Raw genomic sequence first — 26373 nt, 5'->3', positions numbered from 1 at the left:
GTATCAAATGATTTCACTCATCTGTAGAGTATAAGAACAAAGAAAAAAATTGAAGGAACAAAACAGCAGCAGACTCACAGAACCCAAGAATTGGCTAACTGTTACCAATGGGAAAGGGATTGGGGAGGATGGGTGGGAAGGGAGGGATAAGGGGGGAAAAGGGGCATTACAATTACCATGTGTAATGTAGGGAGGGGGACATGGGGAAGGCAGTATAACACAGAGAAGACAAGTAGTGACTCTGTACGCTGATGGACAGTGACTGTAATGGGGTATGTGGTGGGGACTTGATAATAGGGGGAGTCTAGTAACCATAATGGTGTTCATGTAATTGTACATTAATGATAGCAAAAGAAACAAAGAAAACCTTCCCACAAAGAGAACTTCAGGCCCAGATGGTTTCACACATTAATTCTATGAATACAATAATTAAAGAGGATAATCAGAACTGGTTATTAAAAAATCAGCTTTAATGTCAACAGGAAAAATGGCCACGAGTCAATATTATGTAGGTCATAAGTACTAGACTATAAAGAAGTAGGAAATCAGCTCTGATAAAATTCATTTCTTCTTCCCTTTCAAAGGCTTGGCAAATAAAGCTGGATCTATCTGCCCCTGTGCCAGTCCTCTGACAGAGAAGAGCCGTGCTGCCCGCTCGTGCAGAGTGCCCCCACATTTCAGGCCCAGTGCCATCAGTTCCCACTTGAGTTTCTCCAAACCCAGCAGCTCCATTTCTGCAGCAGAGTGGAATGCCTGTAAATCTATAGTTTCCTTACCAACATCCTGAGGGAGGGGGAAGGAAAAGAAAAGCAAATATTTAGATCATGTTCCTTCCTCTGAATAAAGATTGTCAACCACATTCTGTTTTTCAAGGACTTTTCATTTAATTAGCCATATCCTGCTACTGAATTAAAATAATCTAATTGTTATTCCACATGCAGTTTCAACAAATATCAATTTTTCATCTATATATTTAGGAATAAGCATCCATAAGAGAGGTTACAGGATTCCTGACAGATTAATACTATTTTTTCTTTTTCCAGTAAAATTTCAAACAGCAAAGTACACACAGCCTACCCCCACACTATTACTACAGAAAAGAGCAGCACCCATCAAAGCTCAATTTTTTTCCCAAACTGAATAATTTATTGCTGGTCTGAGGCTTGCCTTCTTTCACACTTTAAGTAGTATTTACATTGTTCCACAAATATTAATATTTAAAGGAATTTAGTAGTGACCTATTCAATAAGGCAGTCACCTTGGTAGCAAACTTTTATTTAAATCTTACATAACTCAAGCTTTATAAAAAACCAACATAATTGAAAATTGGGTTCTCCCTCTAAAGCCTTAAGTATTCAAAGCTTGAAACGGTTAATTTAAAAGCAAACAAAACAACAAAACCCCTGCAGCAGATCCTGCTGAAATACTTGAAAAAAATCTAAATGAGCTTAATCTTTACAAAAGTTATTTTAGCTCAAAAGCTATAAAATCAAAGTCATGTAATTCTATAAAGAAGGGAAAGGTCTTTGACTTCATGCCACAATTTCCTTTAGAACCTCATTTTTTCCATCAAATTTGGTCACAAATCAAATTTCTGTGTGCCCCAGTTTTCAGTAGATTCCTCTTACAGAAGAGGCCAAGTACAAATATGGAAGAGTAACTGCCTAAGCAAGTAGGAAGGTTGTTCTGTAATAGTGTGCAAAGAACATAGAGGTCTGGGTTAATCTCTGGAACTTGATCTGGACCATGACCTTGACTTTGAACGAGATCTAGCATGGGATCTTGAAGCTCTTTTTGGTGGAGGGGACACAGAACGAGCCTTTGAGGGTGGAGCAGGTACAGGTGAATTGGAACAAGACTGGCTCCTTGATCTAGATTTTGACTTTATATCACCTTTCCCATTTTCTTTGGGAGAAGGAGAATGAGAACGAGATCTGCTTTGAGATTTCTCCTACTCATCCTTAGATCTGCTTCGAGAGCGCGAGCGCGGGCCCCGATCAGACTTGGGCTTGGATTTGCTTTTTGATCTAGACTTCCTGCCTTTTGATTGAGAACGTGATCGACCTTTGCTCCAAGACTAGGAGCGACTTTTAGAGATTCTTCGCGATCTACTGCAGCTGTTCCTGCGACTCCTACTTCAGGACCTTCTTCTAGATCGTGACCTTGATCTGCTTCCAGAGTAAGACTGCCTATGGCTTGTTCGTGGTTTATCTTCAATGAGCCTAATATTTCTGCATTGATTTCTGTACCATCCAGTTTATCCAAAGCATGCTTCATGTCAGAGTAGGAGCGAAATTCAATCACACCTTCGTGTGTGCGTTCTTTGTGAGGAGCATCCGCATAGGTTACTTCCCCTGCTTGTCTCATGAAATCCTTTAAATCTTGCCAACTACAACGACTAGAAAGATTTTCTACAATAAGTCAGAACTCTGTACGAACAGGTTGTCCATATTTGTCTCTGCCTGAGGTTCTCCGACTGCTGTACCACCTCCACCACATCACAGTGTGAGGTTCTTTGGTAGTGGTTTGGCCACAAAACATGCAAGGTAACAGTCACCTAGTTCAGATTAACCAGTTTTGTCTGACCTTTGGAATCCTCACCATCACCCTGTGTCTAATGGCAAAAGGCTGCTGTCATCATGGCTTCCAGTAAGGTCAGCCAAAGGGTCATAGGGCAGGGGTCACACAATGTATGGAAAAGTCAAGGCCAATCAGGAAAGGCAGTCATCTTAGCCTCAGTGGACACAGCCCCAGCCCCATTGGTCAAACACAATCCCTGCACTGGGGCGTTCCATGGCGGCCCCGGCCAGGCGTGAAGGCAGCAGGGCCAAGAGACAGTGGAGTCAAATGACCCCGGACACTGCACCTGCCCAGGCTGGGAGGCTCCTCCATGCCCAACCTAGACCTGCGCCCGCCCCAGGGTCCCAAGGACGCGGAACGCACGGGGTTGTCCAAAGCTCAATTTTTAATGAGATTCCCATTCCTGTGAATCTTTTAATTCCATAATCTTAATGCTTTCTAGTTAAAGACTTTAATAAGAGTTCCTGTGTTTATAATTCAACAGATTCAAATGCTATTCAATAGACTTGCAACTCTTCTCTCCACCAACTAGACTTCACAGACTGTAAGACAAAATTAAATACTTCTAAGGATGGATGTTCTGCAAAGAATAAAAGTGTCAACACCTAGGGTTTTTAAAAATGTATATTCAAAGAACAATAATTTTCTCTCACAGTAAATTTTTTTAAAAAAATATTAAACAGCTCTAGGGACAGACTATATCTTTCTAGTTTATCTTAGTTAAAACAAAAAAAGTCATTTTGTTAGATTTCTGGAGTAAATCTTGGCTTCATTATTCATGGCCAAGTCCCAGGACACCACTTTGGAGAACTGCACATGGTTGTTAATAAATACAATAGCTACTGCCAGAACATCAAGAACAAAATCTCCACGGCTAAGAGACTCAAAGATGGAAAGTCAAATCAGGATTTAGTCACTCAATACTTATTCATAAAAGATCCTTTGTTCATTTTTCCAAGACTTTAGTCAGGATAAAGCCCCTAATATATATGTGTGTAACATAAAAGTTACAAGTTTATAACTCCAGACACAGTGTGAGGGTCCATGTAAAGCCCTTAGCATAACACTTTCTGCTATCTTCCCCAGAAAGGGCAGCCTCCACAGTGCTGCTTATTTACTGGTATAAGGAAGGTACTGGGTAAACAGACCATGACAGGCTTTGTGTGTATCAAAGGAAACCAAGATGTTCAGGTTTTATCTATGGTAGAAAGCAAATGATTAGATCAAAGAGTAAACATTAATGATGTCTCTACTGGAAGGTATTCACTGAAAACGGAATAATCAAGTACTTAAGGAAAAGTACGCTCAAGGAAAATAAATTCTCAGAAGGCTGAAATACAGGACTTAGATTTGATTATTAAAAGGAGCTGGTCTTTTCTACAGAAATATCTTTATATACAGCTAACAACAATTATTCAAACAGTATCTCACATGAGAGAGAAAAACTGAGTAGAGATCTAGTGATAGAAAAATGAGCACACTTCATGAAATCAAAAATGCCATTTATAATATGGCTTATTACTGTATATGCTATTAAGAAAGAACAATACCAATTAAGCTATATGTGATATACATCCAAATACAGAGATATTAAAATGTGATAAACATGCATCTTAGAACTGATGTAATATGGAACCAAGGACACCACCTGGTGGCAAAATAAAATAAATTCCAGAGTGGGGGAAAAAAACCCACAAAAAAAAAGAAAAAAAAACTAAGGATTTTGGCGGGATGGGGTGGGGGGGCGGACAAGGCAAGTTTCACCATTACCTGTACTTCTGATTATTAAATAAGTCTTTCCACTAAGCAGCAGACGGTAATAAGCACATTTTCATTTTAATAATTTTAATGAGATTAAGCAAGTTGGCCCTAGGCATCAATCCCCCAAAATTACTTACTGTGTTTCCTGATTGGCTTTCCTCCAGTTTGGCAACAGGAGTGTTTTCCCCGCCTTCTCCAGGTGCTACCTTGGCAGCTCTTTCTCCATCAGTCATTTCTTTTGTTTCTTGCTCCTTATTCAGTCCTGTCCCAGCTACTTCCTTTTCTATGGGTTCTTTCCTCTCTGCCTCCTCCTCCTCCTCCTGGGTGTTCTGTATTTCTAGAGCCATCTTCCTTTCCACGATGTCCCTGGCAGGTGTCTCTCCCAGCTCAGCACACAAATCTTCTGAAATACTGCTCCCAGGGTCAGCCTCTGGGGTCCGTAGTTCTTCTTGAGATCTAGAGTCTGTACTCTTCTGAGAACTATTGGGAAGTTTGAATGCCATCTCAACACTGTCACTGCCAGTTTTTGGACCATGGAACCTCATTCCTGAGGTACTAGGTGCTTCATCACTGTCATCATCCGAGCTCTCGGTGCTGGACCCCTCTGCAGTCTCTAGTCCTTCCAAACCCAACCTATCAGAAGCAACGGAAAGGTTTACACCATTTACAGTTTCTACTTAAAAAAGAGGTACAGTGACTACACCAAACTAAAAAGCTTCTGGACAGCAAAGGACACCACCAAGAGAACAAAAAGGTAATCTACAGTATGGAAGAATGTATTTTAAACAATTTATCCATAAGTGGTTCACATCCAAAATAAAGAACTCATATGACTCAACACCAAAAAAGCAAATAACCCAGTTAAAAAATGGGCAGAAGACCTGAACATTTTCCCAAAGAAACACAGATGGCCAACAGACACGTGAAAAGACGCTCCACACTGTTAACCATTAGGGAAATGCAAATTAAAACCACAATGAGGTATCACCTCACATGACTTAGAATGGCCACTATCCAAAAGACAAGGAATAACAAGTGTTTCTCCACAACATGTGGAGAAAAGTGAACTCTCGTGCACTGTTGGTGAGAATGTAAATTGGTGCAGCCACTGTGGAAAATAGTACAGAGGTTCCTCAAAAACTAAAAACAGAAATAATAAATGACCCAGTAATTCCACTTCTTGGAATTCACCTGAAGAAAACAAAATCCCTGATTCAAAGATATATGTGGCCTTATGTTTATTGTCATATTATTTACAATAGCCAAGATATGGAAGCAACCAAAGTGCCATCAACAGATGAATGGATAAAGATGCGATATATATACACAATGGAATGTTATTCAGCCATAAAAAAGAACAAAATCCTGTCATTTGCAACAACATGGATGGACTTAGAGGTATTATGCTAAGTGAAATAAGCCAGGCGGAGGAAGACAAATACCATATGATTTCACTTATTTGTGAAATGTAAAAAAACAAAATGAACAAAATATAGAGATTCATAAACACTGAAAAATGACTGGTGATTACTAAGGGAGAGGGGATAAAAGGGCACAAAAATTGTCAATCACAATATAAGATGGTCAAAGGGATGGCTGTACAGCATGGAGAATATAGTCAATGATTCTGTAACATCTTCCTGTGTTGACAGTAACTGCACTACAGGGGTGAGGATTTAATAATATGGGTAACTGCTGAACCACTGTGCTGTATCCTTGAACCACTATAAGACTGTATATCAACTATATTTCGATTTTTAAAAAAAGGACAGTTTGTCCAGGGAACAGAAGCTGTCTGAATAGAAGTATCTGCTAGCTTAAGATGGAGAGTAGGTAAGTTTGAGAAAAAAATATTCCAGAGGTATAAACAGAAGGAAAAAAATATTCAGTGAGACTGGAACCAACCATCCCAAAGATCCAAGAGGAACTTTTTAAAGTTGTGAATCGTTTAAAACAAAATTGATTTTGCCTAAAGTTTTCCTAGAATGCATGAATTTTAACTGTTGGAAATTAGATACAGTAATAATTAACAGTTAAAAGAAAATCCTATGTTTTATTCACAATCACTCCAAACTGGAAATTACCCAATTGTCTATCAACTGGAGAGTGAATAAACAAATGGTGGACATAGTCATACTATGTAATTAATACTTGGCAACAGAAAGGAATGAATTACTGAGAGATATAACACCACTGACAGATTTCAAAAGCATTATGCTAAGTGAAAGAAACCAGACACAAAAGGCGGTATGACATTCTGGAAAAAAACAAAACCACAGGAACAAACATCACACCAGTGATCAGTGGTTGCCGGGGAGGTGGGGGTCGGAGGGGGTGGGTAGGGGAAGGGAATTAACTACAAAGGGCACCTGGAAATTTTTCAGGGTGACGGAAATACTCTGTATCTTGATTTTCATAATGGTTACATGACTATCTTCCAAACTCACAGATAGAATTGCTCAGTCAAAAAGGGTAAATTTTACTGTATATAAATTATACCTCAATAAACCTGATTTTTAAAAAACCACAATACCATTTTCTCTCAGGAACATTTAATGCCTGTTTTAGAAAGAACACACAATTCTATGCTGGACTCACAGTCACCCAATCTTTAGTTAATAATTACTTTTCTATCCTCCAAGGGGAGGGCAACAAGGAAGGGAGATCCATTTTCTAGAACTTGACCCAAGGGAACTGCACTGGTAACCAGAGAACCATCTGGGAAGGGCGGGGAAGCGATCAGAAGAATGGGTAAGACAAAGTACTGCTGTGCTTTTCGCCTACATGTGCGCAAGAGGTGAAGCCAGGGCTAAAAAGTGACCAAAGGCCTTAGGGACAACTGTGACAAACCACGGAGAAGACAGAACAACCTAGAAAGTACAGCCACAGCTTCTGCCCAGAATGTTTGCAAGTTAACTCTTTCAACATCACATAGAAACTTGAGTATAAAGCTATTTTTATGGGATCTTTCACTCTAGAGCAAACAACTGTCCTTTTGATTATTATGCCCCTCACAACAGAGAAGTCACTGCAGGTGTGCACAATGCGGCAACCATAGAAACCTGGACTGAAGTACTCTGGGGAATTTCTGAGCTCCCATCAAACATTACTCAGAAATGTGTTTATACCGATAGACAAGGACATCTATCATGTCAGCCCTCACGGTCCAACCTGGAAAAAAATGAAACATACTCACCAAAAGCATTTCCTTTTCTCTGCTCTGGCTCCTTTGTCTGTTTTTGATTTGTTAGGCCGTTTCCGATTCTCACTGATTTCTGCTGATACCATCTTGCTGGAGGCAGCCTGCATACCTAGCCAGAAATTTTAAAGGCTCAGTTTCTACTATCAAGATTAAGTGTAATTAAAGAAATAAATAATCTAAATTGCAATAGGAGCTGCAATCTAAAGCTCCAGATTTAAATATCTTAAATACAAAAATTTAGTATGGTTAAAATGAAACTAATCTCAAATTTACACAGATTTGAAATAACGAGCATCTGACTCCAGAACCAAGGTTTTACAACACCAATGTCCAATGTGTAACTTTTAGGCTAACAGGAGATACCTGGCCCTCTCCAAACCTCATGATTCATCCCCTTGTGCACATTATGTGCATACATCTGTCTTGCCCCTGTAATGTCATAACCTATTTGATGGAAAAGATTCCGTCTTATTCAGTTGAACCCATAACAGCCCTAGCATAATGCTTTGGATGCTAAAAAATATATAAGTAAGTGACAATTATTCTCATTAAAAACCACTAAAAAAAAAAATCTGACTAAAGCTGGAAGCAAATACACTGAAGTCTACTAGACAGCCCCTGAAGACTCAGCTTATCCCCACGAAGCACAGAAAACATTCTTACCTGTGGCCCATTGGCCCACAGAATTCAGGGGGCCATATGCCCAGACTGTGTGAGTATGTGTGCTTTTGTGGGTTGCTAGACATCCTGTGTTCATTACTAAGGGGAGACCCATAGGTTTCATCAGATTTCCAGAGGTCTGTACCCAAGAAGGCGTAAGCCCTGCTTTTTGTGCATACTGTGAGGCAGTGTGGAGAAGTTCGCTTCAGGGTGCCTGCGGGCAACACTACAGAACCCTCCTCACCTTTGAGGACAGAATCCTCCAGGCGCTCTGCCATCTCGTGGCACTGCTGCTGGTAGCCAGGGCTAGTGAGGCAGTGCCCAGGCCCTGCCAGCTGTCGCTGCAGTCGCTCCAGGCGCTTCTGCTCCTTCTCAGCCTCTCGCTCAGCCTGCTGTCTCACCCATTCAGCCATTCTGAGGGTGACAGAAGGCGATGTGCCAGAATGGACACATTACACATAGCTTCTCAGTACAAAGCCCCTTGCAACAACTCAGTGCACAATGTGATACTGCCGCAGAGGGCACCGTGCTTACCATGACCTACTGCACTGGGCCTGACTACCACTCACGTGATTAGATTACAGAAAAGGTTGAATCTGGTTCCAATCCATCAGAACACATGTATTCCAAGTTACATACTTACATACCTGATATGCATGGCATGTGTATGACCACTATTGATAAGAAAGAATGCTTCTCTCTTCAAAAAAAAAAAAAACAGTGGGCCTCTTACGCTTTTTCATGATTGACATCTCGTAGTCTCCTTCCACTGAGGTCCCTGCAAGCTTCCCGATTGGTTGTCTTCTCAATCTGGGCACCCAGTGCTCGAAGCATAGATCCAAAACCTGAGCAAATATGTTTGGAGAAAGCAGGTTGAGAAGAGCACAAGGACGATAAATGCTGAATTTGTGGAAACAGTGCATCACAAAATTAGATGATCTGCTTTCTTTCTTCTGTTTTTTTCTTAAGGATATGATATCAAGATTCTAACCCAGGCAGAATGGTGAAAGTAGTGATAAACTTGATTCAAACCTCATGCTGCCTTTCATCCGCTCCTCTCATATTTCTGAAATGCTGTACCTACAACATTGGGCATTTCAGAGGGCTTTAACCCAGGGCCAGAGATCCTAAGAGTACCAGATTAATAATTTAAAAAATTATATGCTGTGATAAGTGCACATGGTGTGTGTGGGGTCATGGAGAAGACAATATAGCACAGAGAAGACAAGTAGGGGCTCTCTGGCATTACTACACTGATGGACAGTGACTGCATTGGGGTATGGGAGGACTTGATAATAAGGGTGAATGTAATAACCACATTGTTTTTCTTGTGAAGCCTTCATAAGAGTGTGTATCAATGATATCTTAATAAAAAAAATTATAAGCTGAACAACACAGATGGAGCTAGAAGGTATTATGCTCAGTGAAATAAGCCAGGCAGAGAAAGACAAGTACGAAATGATTTCACTCATCTGTGGAGTATGAACAACAAAGCAAAAACTAAAGGAACAAAACAGCAGCAGACTCAAAGACTTCAAGAAGGGACTAGAGGTTACCAACGGGAAAGGGGTGGGGAGGTAGGGAGGAGGGGATTAAAGGGCATTATGATAGCACACATAGTATAGGGGGATCACAGGGAAAGCAGTATAGCTCAGAGAAGACAAGTAGGGACTCTATAGCATCTTACTATGCTGATGGACAGTGACTGCAATGAAGTGTGGAGGGCACTTGATAATATGGGTGAATGTAGTAACCACAATATTGCTCTGTGAAACCTTCGTAAGATTGTATATCAATGATACCTTAATTTTAAAAAGTTATATGCTGAGATTTTGCAGTAAGTTTAAAAGGAAAGGTAATTTTACGCTGTCACTGGCTGTTATGATGAGCTTCATTCTTATTGACATGATTTCAAACATCAGGATGCTTATGGGAGATGTCAGCTCTCTGAAAACCAAGCCAAATCACTGTAGATTTTGAGAAAGCTTAGGTATTACATGTTAGTGCCTCAGAACTACCAAGAATTGCTTATATGCAGGTCTTGCTCTTGTAGTTCTTTTCTTTCTTCTTAGATGTTAGTAAAACCAGAACCTTTATCTACCCAAATCTGTAAATAACTGTATTTTGTAGGTGACTTTAGACCTCCCTTGGAGCCACAATAACTAGACAAAATCTTGATAAAAGCAGGAACCCTCTTACGCTGCTGGTGGGAATATGAATTACTTCAACCTTTGTAGAAAACAGTATGGAGGTTCCTCAAAAAACTAAAAATAGAAATACCATTTGATCCAGGAATTCCACTCCTACAAATTTACCCTAAGAATGCAGGAGCCCAGTTTCAAAAAGACATATGCACCCCTATGTTTATCGCAGCACTATTTACAATAGCCAAGAAATGGAAGCAACCTAAGTGTCCATCAGTAGATGAATGGATAAAGAAGATGTGGTACAGATACACAATGGAATATGATTCAGCCATAAGAAGAAAAGAAATCCTACCATTTGCAACAACATGGATGGAGCTAGAGGGTATTGTGCTCAGTGAAATAAGCCAGGCGGAGAAAGACAAGTACCAAATGATTTCACTCATCAGTGGAGTATAAGAACAAAGAAAAAACTGAAGAACAAAACAGCAGCAGACTCATAGAACCCAAGAATGGACTGACAGTTACCAAAGGGAAAGGGACTGGGGAGGATGGGTGGGAAGGGCTGAATAAGGGGAAAAAGGGGCATTATGATTAGCACACATACTGTAGCGGGGTGGGGGCACAGGGTAGGCAGTATAACACAGAGAAGACAAGAAGTGATTTTATAGCATCTTACTACACTGATGGACAGAGACTATAATGGGGTATGTGGTACCAGGAGACTTGATATTGGGGGAGTCTAGTAACCATAATGTTGCTCATGTAATTGTATATTAATGATACCAAAAAAAAAATCCTGATAAAAGCAGGAGATCTGCTTGTACTCTTTCTTCAGCAAACTGGACAGAATAATGATTATCTCTCTTCACCTAATCCTCCCCAAAGTTTTAGAGCTGAGATTGCCCAAGAACTATCTGGCTGGAGAAGGTGGGAATTGTATCAGACAGTATCTTCCTCAAAAAGACTTTAATCTTCAAAATTAGGTTAAGTAAATAAAGGATTTCATAAGGCAAAACAGGGCTGGCATACTATAGAGACCAAGGAGTTTGTTAATTTAATACATTGGCTAAATAGTGCAACCGTGTTACCACTAAGCAGTCAACATTCATATTGTACCTCCTTTTCCTCCACAAAGTCTGGGTTCCAAACTATAAACAGCTCCATGCTGCACCATGTCGTTGGTGTTAATGAGTGATCCATTGCATTTCACAAAGAAGCATTCCACTGGAACATCCTAAAGACAAGTTTGTGGTTGTTATGAGATTATACAAGTTTCTGGCAGAAGAGGTCTACCTTACTATCTTTTTATTACTCCAGTTATAAGCAGACAGTGCATGTTCAATTAATATTTGTTTTTTTTTTTTTTTTTTTTTTTTTTTTTATTGAAGGGTAGTTCACAACAGCATTGCATTACATTAGTTTCAGGTGTACAACACAGCGACTCAACATTTATATACATGATATTTCTAGGTACCAGGTATCACCATACCAAGTTGTTACAATATTTTGACTATATTCCTTATGCTATACATTACATCCCAGTTACTTATTTATTTTACAATTGGAAGTGTGTTTATATATATATATATATATATATATATATATATAGTGAGGGCATCTCTCATATTTATTGATCAAATAGTTGTTAACCACAACAAATCTCTGTATAGGGGGGTCAATACTCAATGCACAATCATTAATCCACCCCAAGCCCAATTTTCGTCAGTCTCCAATCTTCTGATGCATAACGAACAAATTCTTACATGGAGTACAAATTCTTACATAGTGAATAAGTTACATGGTGAACAGTGCAAGGGCAGTCATCACAGAAGCTTTCGGTTTTGTTCATGCATTATGAACTATACACAGTCAGTTCAAATATGAATATTCATTTGATTTTTAAACCTGATTTATATGTGGATACCACATTTCTCTATTATTATTATTTTTAATAAAATGCTGAAGTGGTAGGTAGATACGAGATAAAGGTAGAAAACAGAGTTTAGTGTTGTAAGAGAGCAAATGTAGATGATCAGGTGTGTGCCTGTAGACTGTGTGTTGATCCGCGCTAGACGAGGGCAATAAACATCCATGTATGCAGAAGATTTCTCTCAGAACATGAGGGGGGAGGTTCTAAGCCTCACCTCTGCTGCTCCCCATTTTCTCACCAGATGGCCCCCTGCGACTGTGCCTGTCTTAGGTTGTTCCTCCCTTGAGGAATCTTACCCGTCTCTGGCTAACCAGTCATCTTCCGGGGCCATACAGGGAAATGTGAAGTTGGTAAGTGAGAGAGAAGCCTTATCGTTTGAAAAGGTTAGCTTTTTACTTCTTTGCATATTTATGCCCTGTGGCTTCTATGCCCAGCATTTGTCTTGAGGTGTCTTTACCACTTGGAAGAATTATGATACTCGGTAAATTCGACATGTGGCACGAGTTCTATTTAAAGGTTGTGATTAGGTAGGAAGAAGAAAAGCTACAGAAGTAGCAGGCAGAAGAAAACCTGGGAAGATTGATTATTTCTTTGACATATCTTCTTGTAGAGTAACTTCAGCATGGATAGGTTTTAAACGACTAATTAAATTGTGCACACACATTAACATAATAGGAATATAGTTACCTAACCAAAGCATACCTGTAATTACCAGCCATCTCCAGTGAAACCAAGAAAACCAGTTAGGCACCTTAGGCATTTGTGAAAACTTATCTATGATATGGTGGATATTGTCCGACTGAACTTAAACAGTCTGAGAGAATTCAGATAAACTAGAACACCCCATTCCTGGGGACTGTTCATATCCCATATGTTCTTTTAACAATAAATAGTCTGTGGTTGTAAGATTTTGGAGTGCTACAATTTGCACTTCTCCTAATTCTTGGTTGAGTTCCAACAGTATAGATCCAGTCCAATTTTTGTTTTACTGCATGCACAGGCCAGCTTAGATATCTCCTTCATCTTTCCCATGGCAAGTCCAGGAACTGGTGGGATGAGTGCATCTACACCTGTGACAGTGCGTGGATCTTTGTTGAAGTTTTTTTTTTTTTTTTTTTTTCTGATCATCTTCTGTCATGAGTCTTCCCGAGAGTGCTGATGTTGGAAGTTCTTTTTCATATCATATCTTAGTTCATTTTCGGGGTAGCCAAATTAGGCTTTGATCCTCTGTATAAACACAAACAGACCCTTTGCCTACACTTTTATATGCCCTTTATATCATTGTGTAGAACTCATTAGAGGTCACCACATAGGAACTGCATTTTTTTTTTTTAATCATTAATCTACACTTACATGACGAATACTTTGTTTACTAGGCTCTCCCCTATACCAGGTCCCCCCTATATACTCCTTTACAGTCACTGTCCATCAGCGTAGCAACCTGTTGTAGAATCACTACTTGTCTTCTCTGTGTTGTACAGCCCTCCCCTTTCTCCCACCCCGCTATGGATGCTAATCTTAATACCCCCCTACTTCTCCCCCCCTTATCCCTCCCTACCCACCCATCCTCCCCAGTCCCTTTCCCTTTGGTACCTGTTAGTCCATTCTTGAGTTCTGTGATTCTGCTGCTGTTTTGTTCCTTCAGTTTTTCCTTTGTTCTTATATTCCACAGATGAGTGAAATCATTTGGTATTTCTCTTTCTCTGCTTGGCTTGTTTCACTGAGCAAAATACCCTCCAGCTCCATCCATGTTGCTGCAAATGGTTGGATTTGCCCTTTTCTTATGGCTGAGTAGTATTCCATTGTGTATATGTACCACATCTTCTTTATCCATTCATCTATCGATGGACATTTAGGTTGCTTCCAATTCTTGGCTATTGTAAATAGTGCTGCGATAAACATAGGGGTACATTGGTCTTTCTCATACTTGATTGCTGCATTCTTAGGGTAAATTCCTAGGAGTGCAATTCCTGGGTCAAATGGTATGTCTGTTTTGAGCATTTTGATGTACCTCCATAGTGCTTTCCACAATGGTTGAACAAGTTTACATTCCCACCAGCAGTGTAGGAGGGTTCCCCTTTCTCCACAGCCTCGCCAACATTTGTTGTTGTTTGTCCTTTGGATGGCAGCCATCCTTACTGGTGTGAGGTGATACCTCATTGTAGTTTTAATTTGCATTTCTCTGATAATTAGCGATGTGGAGCATCTTTTCATGTGTCTGTTGGCCATCTGTATTTCTTTTTTGGAGAACCGTCTGTTCAGTTCCTTTGCCCATTTTTTAATTGGGTTATTTGTTTTTTGTTTGTTGAGGCGTGTGAGCTCTTTATATATTCTGGACGTCAAGCCTTTATCGGATGTGTCATTTTCAAAGATATTCTCCCATACTGTAGGGTTCCTTTTTGTTCTATTGATGGTGTCTTTTGCTGTACAGAAGCTTTTCAGCTTAATATAGTCCCACTTGTTCATTTTTGCTGTTGTTTTCCTTGCCCGGGGAGATATGTTCAAGAAGAGGTCACTCATGTTTATGTCTAAGAGGTTTTTGCCTATGTTTTCTTCCAAGAGTTTAATGGTTTCATGACTTACATTCAGGTCTTTGATCCATTTTGAGTTTACTTTTGTATATGGGGTTAGACAATGGTCCAGTTTCATTCTCCTACATGTAGCTGTCCAGTTTTGCCAGCACTGTCTGTTGAAGAGACTGTCATTTCGCCATTGTATGTCCATGGCTCCTTTATCAAATATTAATTGACCATATATGTCTGAGTTAATGTCTGGATTGTCTAGTCTGTTCCATTGGTCTGTGGCTCTGTTCTTGTGCCAGTACCAAATTGTCTTGATTACTATGGCTTTATAATAGAGCTTGAAGTTGGGGAGTGAGATCCCCCCTACTTTATTCTTCTTTCTCAGGATTGCTTTGGCTATTCGGGGTCTTTGGTGGTTCCATATGAATTTTTGAATTATTTGTTCCAGTTCATTGAAGAATGTTGCTGGTAGTTTCATAGGGATTGCATCAAATCTGTATATTGCTTTGGGCAGGATGGCCATTTTGACGATATTAATTCTTCCTAGCCATGAGCATGGGATGCGTTTCCATCTGTTAGTGTCCCCTTTAATTTCTTTTAAGAGTGACTTGTAGTTTTCAGAATATAAGTCTTTCACTTCTTTGGTTAGGTTTATTCCTAGGTATTTTATTTTTTTTGATGCAATTGTGAATGGAGTTGTTTTCCTGATTTCTCTTTCTGTTGGTTCATTGTTGGTATATAGGAAAGCCACAGATTTCTGTGTGTTGATTTTGTATCCTGCAACTTTGCTGTATTCCGATATCAGTTCTAGTAGTTTTGGGGTGGAGTCTTTAGGGTTTTTTATGTACAGTATCATGTCATCTGCAAATAGTGACAGTTTGACTTCTTCTTTGCCAATCTGGATTCCTTGTATTTTTTTGTTTTGTCTGATTGCCGTGGCTAGGACCTCTAGTACAATGTTAAATAACAGTGGGGAGAGTGGGCATCCCTGTCTAGTTCCCGATCTCAGCGGAAATGCTTTCAGCTTCTCGCTATTCAATATAATGTTGGCTGTGGGTTTTTCATAGATGGCCTTTATTATGTTGAGGTACTTGCCCTCTATTCCCATTTTGCTGAGAGTTTTTATCATGAATGGATGTTGAACTTTGTCAAATGCTTTTTCAGCATCTATGGAGATGATCATGTGGTTTTTGTCTTTCTTTTTGTTGACGTGGTGGATGATATTGATGGACTTTCGAATGTTGTGCCATCCTTGCATCCCTGGGATGAATCCCACTTGGTCATGGTGTACGATGGTTTTGATGTATTTTTGAATTCGGTTTGCTAAAATTTTGTTGAGTATTTTTGCGTCTACGTTCATCAGGGATATTGGTCTGTAGTTTTCTTTTTTGGTGGTGTCTTTGCCTGGTTTTGGTGTTAGGGTGATGTTAGCTTCATAGAATGAGTTTGGGAGTATCCCCTCCTCTTCTATTTCTTGGAAAACTCTAAGGAGAATGGGTATTATGTCTTCCCTGTATGTCTGATAAAATTCCGAGGTAAATCCATCTGGCCCGGGGGTTTTGTTCTTTGGTAGTTTTTTGATTACCGCTTCAATTTCGTTGCTGGTAATTGGTCTGTTTAGATTTTCTGTTTCTTTTTGGGTCAGTCTTGGAAGGTTGTATTTTTCTAGGAAGTTGTCCATTTCTCCTAGGTTTCCCAGCTTGTTAGCATATAGGTTTTCATAGTAGTCTCTAATAATTCTTTGTATTTCTGCGGGATCTGTTGTGATTTTTCCTTTCTCATTTCTGATACTGTTGATTTGTGTTGACTCTCTTTTCCTCTTAATAAGTCTGGCTAGAGGCTTATCTATTTTGTTTATTTTCTCGAAGAACCAGCTCTTGGTTTCATTGATTTTTGCTATTGTTTTATTCTTCTCAATTTTATTTATTTCTTCTCTGATCTTTATTATGTCCCTCCTTCTGCTGACCTTAGGCCTCATTTGTTCTTCTTTTTCCAATTTTGATAGTTGTGACATTAGACCGTTCATTTGGCATTGCTCTTCCTTTTTTAAATATGCTTCGAGTGCTATATACTTTCCTCTTAAGACTGCTTTTGCTGCGTCCCACAGAAGTTGGGGCTTAGTGTTGTTGTTGTCATTTGTTTCCATATATTGCTGGATCTCCATTTTGATTTGGTCATTGATCCATTGATTATTTAGGAGCGTGTTGTTTAGCCTCCATGTGTTTGTGAGCCTTTTTGCTTTCTTTGAACAGTTTATTTCTAGTTTAATGCCTTTGTGGTCTGAAAAGTTGGTTGGTAGGATTTCAATCTTTTGGAATTTACTGAGGCTCTTTTTGTGTCCTAGTATGTGGTCTATTCTGGAGAATGTTCCATGTGCACTTGAGAAGAACGTGTATCCTGTTGCTTTTGGATGTAGAGTTCTGTAGATGTCTATTAGGTCCATCTGTTCTAGTGTGTTGTTCAGTGCCTCTGTGTCCTTACTTATTTTCTGTCTGGTGGATCTGTCCTTTGGAGTGAGTGGTGTGTTGAAGTCTCCTAGAATGAATGCATTGCATTCTATTTCCTCCTTTAGTTCTGTTAATATTTGTTTCAGGTATGTTGGTGCTCCTGTATTGGGTGCATATATATTTATAATGGTTATATCCTCTTGATGGACTGAGCCCTTTATCATTATGTAATGTCCTTCTTTGTCTTTTGTTACTTTCTTTATTTTGAAGTCTGTTTTGTCTGATACCAGAATTGCAACACCTGCTTTCTTCTCTCTGTTGTTTGCTTGAAATATCTTTTCCATCCCTTGACTTTAAGTCTGTGCGCGTCTTTGGGTTTGAGGTGAGTCTCTTGTAAGCAGCATATGGATGGATCTTGCTTTTTTATCCATTCTATTACTCTGTGTCTTTTGATTGGTGCATTCAGTCCATTTACATTTAGGGTGATTATTGAAAGGTATGAATTTATTGCCATTGCAGGCTTTAAGTTTGTGGTTACCAAAGGTTTAGGGTTAGCTTCTTTACTGTCTTACTGTCTAACTTAACTCGCTTGTTGAGCTATTATAAACACAATCTGATGATTCTTTATTTCTCTCCCTTCTTATTCCTCCTCCTCCCTTCTTCATATGTTGGGTGTTTTGTTGTGTGCTCTTTTTAGGAGTGCTCCCATCTAGAGCAGTCCCTGTAGGATGCCCTGTAGAGGTGGTTTGTGGGAGGCAAATTCCCTCAACTTTTGCTTGTCTGGGAATTGTTTAATCCCTCCTTCATATTTAAATGATATTCGTGCTGGATACAGTAGTCTTGGTTCGAGGCCCTTCTGTTTCATTGCATTAAGTATATCATGCCATTCTCTTCTGGCCTGTAGGGTTTCTGTTGAGAAGTCTGATGATAGCCTGATGGGTTTTCCTTTGTAGGTAACCTTTTTTTTCTCTCTGGCTGCTTGTAATACTTTGTCCTTGTCTTTGATCTTTGCCATTTTAATTATTATGTGTCTTGGTGTTGCCCTCCTTGGATCCCTTGTCATGGGAGTTCTGTGTACCTCTGTGGTCTGAGAGGCCATTTCTTCCCCTAGTTTGGGGAAATTTTCAGCAATTATTTCTTCAAAGACATTTTCTATCCCCTTTTCTCTCTCTACTTCTTCTGGAATACCTATGATTCTTATATTATTCCTTTTAGATTGATCACTCAGCTCTCTTAAAATTCTTTCATTCCTGGAGATCCTTTTATCTCTCTCTGCATCAGCTTCTCTGCGTTCCTGTTCTCTGTTTTCTAGTCCATTAATGGTCTCTTGCATCTCGTCCATTCTGTTTTGAAGTCCTTCCAGAGCTTGTTTTATTTCTGAATTCTCCTTCCTTAGTTCTTGCATATTTCTCTGCAAGTCCATCAGCATGGTTATGACTTTTGTTTTGAATTCTTTTTCAGGTAGACTGGCTAAATCTATCTCCCCAGATTCCTTCTCAGGGGAAGATGTAGCAGATGCCGAAGCTGTCTGGGTTAGTCTTGTCTGGATCATATTTTTTTGCCTTTTCATGTTGACAGGTGCTATTGACTGTCAGATGGGAGGGCCAAAATTTTCACTTGCTACTGGCCTTTCTTTACTGGGACAACTGCGACCCCTAGTGGCTTGTGTTGGGTAATTGCGTGTAGAGTGGGTCTTTGTGTCTTGCCTGGCCGGAAGGGAGAAATTTCCCTTTCTGTGGGCGGAATTTGTCTCAGGCTGCTTCTCTGCTTTCGCAGTGCCCGGTGGGGTAATGGATGGGGGGGCTGCTTGACTGTTTGCCTCCGTGAGGGGTCTCAGAGCTGTTGCCCAGGGGGTTAGTGTACCCGGTTTTCCCTGTAATTTCCAGCTGCTGTACTGTGACCTGGGTTGTTTCCGTCAAGCTTTTAAGTCCCTGTCCCTTTAAGACTTTCAAAAAGCCCCCGCTTTTCTTTGTCACAGGGGCATCAGCTTCAGCACCCGCTCAGAGGTCTTACTCCCTGTTCCCCCAGTATCCAGGGCCCCCTGGGCATGTACTGTGTCTGCGCTCTGGCCCGGATGGCTGGGGCTGGGTGTTCGGCAGTCCTGGGCTCCGTCTCCCTCCCACTCTGCCTATTGTTCTCCCGCCGGGAGCTGGGGGGAGGGGCGCTCGGGTCCCGCCGGGCCGGGGCTTATATCTTACCCCTTTCACCAGTCGCTGGGTTCTCGCTGGTGTAGCTGCAGTCTGGCCACTGTCCTGCGTCTTCTGGTCTCTCTTTTAGGGCTAGTTGTGTTTGTTGTATTTTCAAAAGTATATATGTTTTTGGGAGGAGATTCCCACTGTCCTACTCACGCCGCCATGTTGGCTCCACAAATCCAATTAATATTTGAATTGAAAATGAAAACTACTAAAAGAAAAAAGTCATTTCTTATGATGTATTCTGGATACCATTTTTTCCTAATAGCTAGTCATGATATATAGAACTTTTCACCTTTTAGGTGAAAATAAAACCTGCTTTTTTCTCCTTCTGTAGTAGGAAATCAGAATCAAGGTAGGAAACTGTACAGGCTCAGATCCAGTAACTATGAGGCCACCTTTGCTTGACTTTTAACATAAGTAATATCAAACTGAACATCCAGAGTTGCTGCTAAGTTTAAAAGTGGCAACATACGTCCTGAAAAGTGTAGGCAGGATAAGAAGGCAGGGGGAGCAGACAACAGTATGGCTACTAATACACCTATACGAGCTTTAATAGTCTTAGGACAAGTCTTACTGCCAGTTGGCGGTAGTACTCATCTCTTTGGTCAGCAGCCCCCTGGGTTACAACCAATTATTACAGAAGACTAAGTACCACCAAATGCTCTCTGTATATTAAAAAAACAAGATCAAGTGACGAAAATAAAAATCTTTCTAGACAAGCTTCTGATGATGTAAAATAAGACAACAGAATGTTCTCCAAAACTAGATGGAACTTAGGAGGTACACAATTGAATTTACAATATCAAAAATGAAGAGATCTAAACACCAATAGAAAGGAAAAATGCACTGCTGGTATCTTCCTGAAGTGGAAACAATGGACATTCATTCTGAATCACACATCACACAGCTATTTCAATGGGAACCATTAATTCATTAAACAAACAGTAATTGTCTACTATTTGCAGGTACTTTGCAGGCGTTGGGATACTACAGTGAATAACACAGCAAATACAGATCCTGCCCCATGGAGTTTCCATTCCAGTGGTGAAACACAGATAATGAACAAAGCATGTATTATGTCAAGTGGTGACAAGTAGGGAGAAGGGGACAGGGTAAGTGGATGGGTGTGATGGTAAACTATTTTTTATGTACAGTTAGTCAAGGAAAGCCTCTCTAATCAAATGACATTTGAGCAGAGAATTACAGGAAGAGAATAAGCCACATGGCTCTCTGGGAGAAGCACACTGGAGACAGCAGAGCACAAACGCAGGGACCTGCAGCAGCAGTGAGGAGTACTCATGGAGCAGCGACACGCCCACGTGGCTAGAATGAAGGACGCAAAAGGGGAGTGATGAGGCCTTGAAAACCACTGTAAGAACAATGGATTTTACTCTGAACAAATCTACTGCAGGGCTTTAACAAATTGAGATCTGAGTTACGCTCTTAAAGGATCACTGTAGCTATTAAACTGAAGATAGACTATAAAAGCAAGGAGCTCAGTGAGACGCTACTGGGATAATCAGGTCAGAAATAAAGGCTACTTGTACCAGGGTGGTAGTAGGAGAAAGTGATGAGAAATATGAGATTCTGAGGATACTCTGCAGGTGGATGCAACAGGATTTGCTAATGCCCTGGATCAGGGAAGTGAGGTCAGTAGAGGAATTAGAGATGATTCCAAGAATTTGGTTTGATTATAATGGGAAAACAGAGCGGCCATTTATTAAGAAGAAAAAAGACATTTGGGGAGAAAATTAGTCTCAATTTGGATATGTTGGTTTGAGGTATTATTAGACAGTCAAACCGAGATGTCAAGTACAACGTTGGGAGTGTGGGGGAGAGGTCTGGGTTGGGGATTTACATTTAAAGGTTGCCAGGATACTGATGGTACTTAACGGATGAAATCACAGGGCAGGGGCAATAGAAAAAAGACCTGAAGACTAAGCCCTGGCCAGTCCAAGGTTTAGAGATCAGGGCAGCAAAGGAGACCAGAAAGGAGAGGCCAGGGAGGTGGAAGAGCACTGAGGGTGTCATGTGGACAAGTGAAAAAGTGTATCAGGAAGGGAATGGTCAGTTGTGCCAACTGATGGTGACAGGCCATGCAAGATGAAAACTGGAAACTCATCATTGGATGACAACATGAAGACACTGGCCAGTGTGATGAAAGCTGTTCTGCTGTAGTGATGGAAACAAAAGCCTAAATAGAGTAGATTTAATTAAGGAGAAGAGTTTTATGTCCAACGATAATGAGAACCAGAGAAAATGAGGTGACAGCTGGAATGTGGGTTCAAGTGTGCATGCTGGTATTAGTGATCCAGCAAAAAGGGAAATCACTAGAAAATGCAGGGCAGAGAGAACTAATGCTAAAATGGGTCCTTCAAGAGGGGATGGGACACTGTGCAAAGTGAAAGACAACTGTGAGCAATTTGTAAAATAATGACAGTTCATCCACTGTAATAAAAGAGAAGGCTGACATAAGAAGAAAACAAATCCTACAATTTGCAACAACATGGATGGAGCTAGAGGGTATTATGCTCAGTGAAATAAGCCAAGCAGAGAAAGACAAATACCAAATGATTTCACTCATATGTGGAGTATAAGAACAAAGAAAAACTGAAGGAACAAAACAGCAGCATAATGACAGAACCCAAGAAGGGACTAACAGTTACCAAAGGGAAAGGGACTGGGGAGAATGGGAGGGTAGGGAGGGATAAGGGCGGGGAAGAAGAAAGGTGGTATTGTGATTAGCATGTATAATGTGGGGGGTGGGGGAAAGGGGAGGGCTGTGCAACACAGAGTAGACAAGGAGTGATTCTACAACATCTTACTACGCTGATGGACAGTGACTGTAATGGGGTTTGTGGGGGGGGCTTGGTGAAGGGGAGAGCCTAGTAAACATAATGTTCTTCATGTAATTGTAGATTAATGATAACAAAATTAAAAAAAAGAATGTTAAAAAAACAGATTTATGATAAAATCAAAGAAAAAAGGGAAAAAAAAAGAGAAGGCTGAATATATGACAAGTATGACAGGTATGAGGACAAGGAAATTCCCTCCTTACTGCCTTGTACTTTCTCAGGGAAAACAAAGTAACAAAGTATGGTCCTGGGGATGAAAGAAGAACGAGATTTAATGTGAAAGAGTAGTGAACTAAGCATGCCTCCAAACCCATTTCACACCATGCTATCACACACATGAAAAATGTGGGTGGCACTCTGGAGGAAACAAGCAGAGCTACTGAGACACCGCTGGATTCTGTCCAGCTGCCTGAGGGCTGCCTGGATCAACATTCTCAGCAGTCTCACAACCCACGGAAAGCCCACAATGGATTAGGGAAACACTGGGGAGCTGCTAAGAAGCACGAAGGTTCTGTTTGTGAGTTCATAGTGACACTGCTTTGTGTGATTTTAGTTTCCCAACCACCGTCACTGCCCAGATGATACACAGAATGGGTGGAGAGTTGGACTGGAGTTTTCCCAGGCAAATGTGACCTCAGGACAGATGAGCACAGGAACTCAGGTTCTATGCAATAATGTGACTAACATGAAGGACTACTGCTGTCTGTAAAGTACTACTTTAAAGAGCTGTTGTAAAGATTAAATGAGATATGTAATAACCTTGTATTTGTTTAATGCTTACAAATTAAAAGCTTACCTTAGTTTATTTTAATATTTTATATGTCTAATGGATATGGTATTTCTAAAATTCTAAATAACTTTATTACACATTAATATGAAGGCAGAAAGGTTATACATCATACTTCATTTCCAGACAACTGCTTTTTAAACAACTAATCAACAAAATAGCATTTTCTAGTTAAGATTCTTGTCAATTAATAACCACTAGTAGAAAAAAAGAACAAAGAACATTTAGAGTTAGTTAACTGTTTTGAACCATTTGTGTGTTATAAGGCACTTCAAGCTCAATCAGCCTAAGACCACTGGAGACAAACCTGTAGTCCAACAAAGTCAAATTTATTGACTCACTGCAACAAGGAGTGCTGCACACCAGAGAATCAGGGAATGTTTCACCCACAACAGAGAGAGTTATTAGAAGATTTGGGGTAAGGGTAGAGTTTAGGTGAAATCTGAGCAGCTCAAGACAAAGCAGGGCTGTGTGTAAAAGGGGAAGTCAATCCAGGCTCCTGTCTCCTTGAAAACTCCAGAGTTAAGATAAAATGTGGAATGTTGAGTTCAGAAACCTAATCTGCAGCTCTGCACGGTGGAAATCGAGAGTGCTTCTCTACATCAAAGTGAGGTAGAGTCTCCAGGCAAGAGTGGGACGCTTCATTCTTCCTGACAGAACTTCAAACAGCAAAGTTTCTTAGAGTCTGTAATTTTTGAGATCAAGATTTCTCAGTGAATAAGAAAGCAGCCGACTTTCAAGGGAGTCATTAGGACACTGCACCCCTGCACATGTCCCTGGGAGAAACACTGTTTCCTGTCACCTTTGCGGCTGGCGTTATCTGGGTTTGTTATCCCAGCGCGATGAACAGCAGGGCAGATTTTTACTCTCTCAGTGAAAGCTAACACTAAATTTATCATGTATTAGAAGAGTTTTGCTGTAAAAACATAGTTGTGAACTTTAGCCTATTTTTATTTGTTCTAGTATCTCATAAAAATGCCCTTTTATAAGTTTTTTATTTCTGTTTACACTTGTTATGGTCATGTTTCTTGAGTACCTGACTGAATCCATTTATATTTCTGGCTTCTTATTTAAAATTTTTTTCCCCAATACTCCTCATAATGAAGATCTTTTTTTTTTTCTGGTCTCACTTTGAATCAAATCTAAGTTTGAAAATTGTACTCAAGAGATGAGTTATTTTCAGAGATATTAAAATCTAACTATTTTGTAAAATAAAGCCACATCCAAATGGTCAAAAACAGGTCTGACAGTCTTTAGAATGGATGATTTGCAAGCACACTTTGCTTCTTCATGGAACCAATCCAAGTAAAGATTTGGTTTAGATTACACTGTTAACACGGTTAGTTAAGCCTATAAATAACATGCAGAGGAAACAGCCGAGCGAAGCACACTGGAGATGTGGATATAAAGAAAAACAGAGAACTAGATCAAGTGCCAAAATTAAAATTAGATTCAGGGAGACCACCAAATTCTTTAGATAACTAAACAGGTTTAATAACTCATAGTTGGTAAGCTTGCTTGCTTGATAATTAGGTAAAACATACATGTAACTTTATAAGTCCACAACAGGTTTTCAAAAATAAGCATGGACAAATGAGACCATCCAATGATTGGTGAAAATACCCAAATAGCAGGCCCTAAGAACCCGTGCCCTCAGAAAGACACATGTTTAAGTGCTTGGCGCCAGCCAGTGACCAGTCGAATCCATTTCCCTTCCCAGCCGTCCTTTGGCCTGAGTTTGGATATGACATACTTCTCCTAGGCTGAAAGGTCTGTGTGATGAGTGGTCAAAATACACGTCACACAATCACAGAATGAATGTAAGGAAAATGAAAGGAAATGAGCCCTAAAAGTCATCTGGTCACCAGGCGTTTTCTGTTAGTCCAGACGCGGGGTTGGACTACGCGCCTGAGGGCAGAAGGTTTTTCCTCCTCCCTTCTGGGAGGAGAACAAACCACCACCGCCACAAAACAAAAACAGCAAAAGAAGGCCTTAGCATCAGTTTTTGAAGCACCTTAAGACAGAGGAACCCTCAACCTCAAAAACTGAAAGCCTCAAAGACGCGCCCCCGACAGACTTTCTCTGCACCCAATCCTTCCCGCCCTTTCCCCTTTTCTTCCAGGACCCGCGACCCTCACCTGATCTTGGCGGTGTCGGCGGATAAAATCGAGCACGGAGCACGGGGCTGAACCCCACCGGACCGCCTTGCACCCGAAACCGGGGCCGCAGAGCCACACGAACAACGCGGACTCCGCCATTTTCCGTAGTCCGCGAGCCTCGGGACCGTGGACAGCGGGCGCAGCAACCGCGACGCACCTAGATGACGCGCCGCGCCTCCCGTCGCCCCGCCTCCGCGCCTTCCGCTGCCCCGCCCAGCCTCCGGGCCGATCACGTGGCGGACCGCGAGCTGCCGGCGGGGGAGGGGAACCGGAAGCGCCTGGTGCAGGCAGATAAGCGCGCGGAGCCGGTCGGGTCGTTGCTAGGGGAGGTTGCTAGGGCGGGGCCCGCGGGACCAGCTCTAAAGGTGGCGGGGCGGCTCCAGTGACCAGGTTGCCAGTAATAAGGCGGAGACCCTTCGCTCAGTGCCAAGCTTTGGCCGTTTCCGCCCACCTGCGCGCTTATTTGGGGGTAGCAGGGAATCACTGCATGAGAAGGTCTCGCTCCTCGGGGTCGTAAGGAGGGAAGCTGCCAGCCCTGAAGCAGCTTAGGGGGCCGTTCCTCACCCCAGGGACCTCCTGACACTGGGGGGCTAAGTAAGCGACCTCAGGAGGGCACCAGACGGTGGCCGGGCTTTCCTGCCGGTCCCCGAGGTTCCCTTCCTCTGCGCTCAGGGCGTCCGGCTGCTAGGGTTCGCGCTCCGCGATCTCCACTGCAGCCCTGTTTTCAGACTGTCTCACAGCAAGTGGGCTTTGTGAAAGGCATAACAGGGATGACGCTCGTAGCAATGCCGCTTGCTTCCAAGACCCTGCCGTGACTTTTATTCTGCACCATGGAAACACTAGCGCAGATTTGCATAGCAGGACTTCAGGGCTCTGGGAATCCGCAGTCCCTAATATTTACTGTTGCTGAGATTATTGCATTGCTGAAACCTTCAACAGTTTAAAAGACACGAGTGTGAAGACAGGGTTATTAAGGAGATAGCTGAGCCTGCTAAACACTAATGTATTGGCCCACAGAACCGCATTCTCTGATGTTCAGATTAATGAAACTCATTTGCTGAAAGGAAAGCAACAATTCAGAAATCATTTAACTGTGGCGGTATGAACAAAATAGAATTTCAAAGCCTG

The 26373-nt window shown here is 41.1% G+C and overlaps 1 protein-coding gene and 1 pseudogene across 2 annotated transcripts; both read right to left on the bottom strand.

Moving 5' to 3' along the window:
• Positions 1-457: 457 nt before the first annotated feature.
• Positions 458-25406, bottom strand: SDE2 (SDE2 telomere maintenance homolog). Of its 2 annotated transcripts, XM_036902934.2 has the most exons (8): positions 25225-25406; positions 11467-11584; positions 8937-9048; positions 8448-8617; positions 8207-8302; positions 7538-7652; positions 4479-4974; positions 458-783 (listed from the first exon to the last, which is right to left on the bottom strand). In XM_036902934.2, the coding sequence occupies exons 1-8, from the start codon at positions 25342-25344 to the stop codon at positions 562-564; spliced, it is 1449 nt and encodes a 482-aa protein (XP_036758829.2). In that variant the 5' UTR covers positions 25345-25406; the 3' UTR covers positions 458-561. The 2 variants fall into 2 exon arrangements, with proteins under 2 accessions (XP_036758829.2, XP_036758905.2); XM_036903010.2 differs by lacking the exon at positions 8207-8302 and having other exon boundaries at positions 25225-25403.
• Positions 860-4471, bottom strand: LOC118921349 (serine/arginine-rich splicing factor 6-like; annotated as a pseudogene).
• Positions 25407-26373: the final 967 nt, after the last annotated feature.

The sequence above is a fragment of the Manis pentadactyla genome, chromosome 9 (assembly GCF_030020395.1).
Source record: "Manis pentadactyla isolate mManPen7 chromosome 9, mManPen7.hap1, whole genome shotgun sequence".
Taxonomy (NCBI): Eukaryota; Metazoa; Chordata; class Mammalia; order Pholidota; family Manidae; genus Manis; species Manis pentadactyla.
This window is presented reverse-complemented; position numbering and strand designations above follow the sequence as displayed.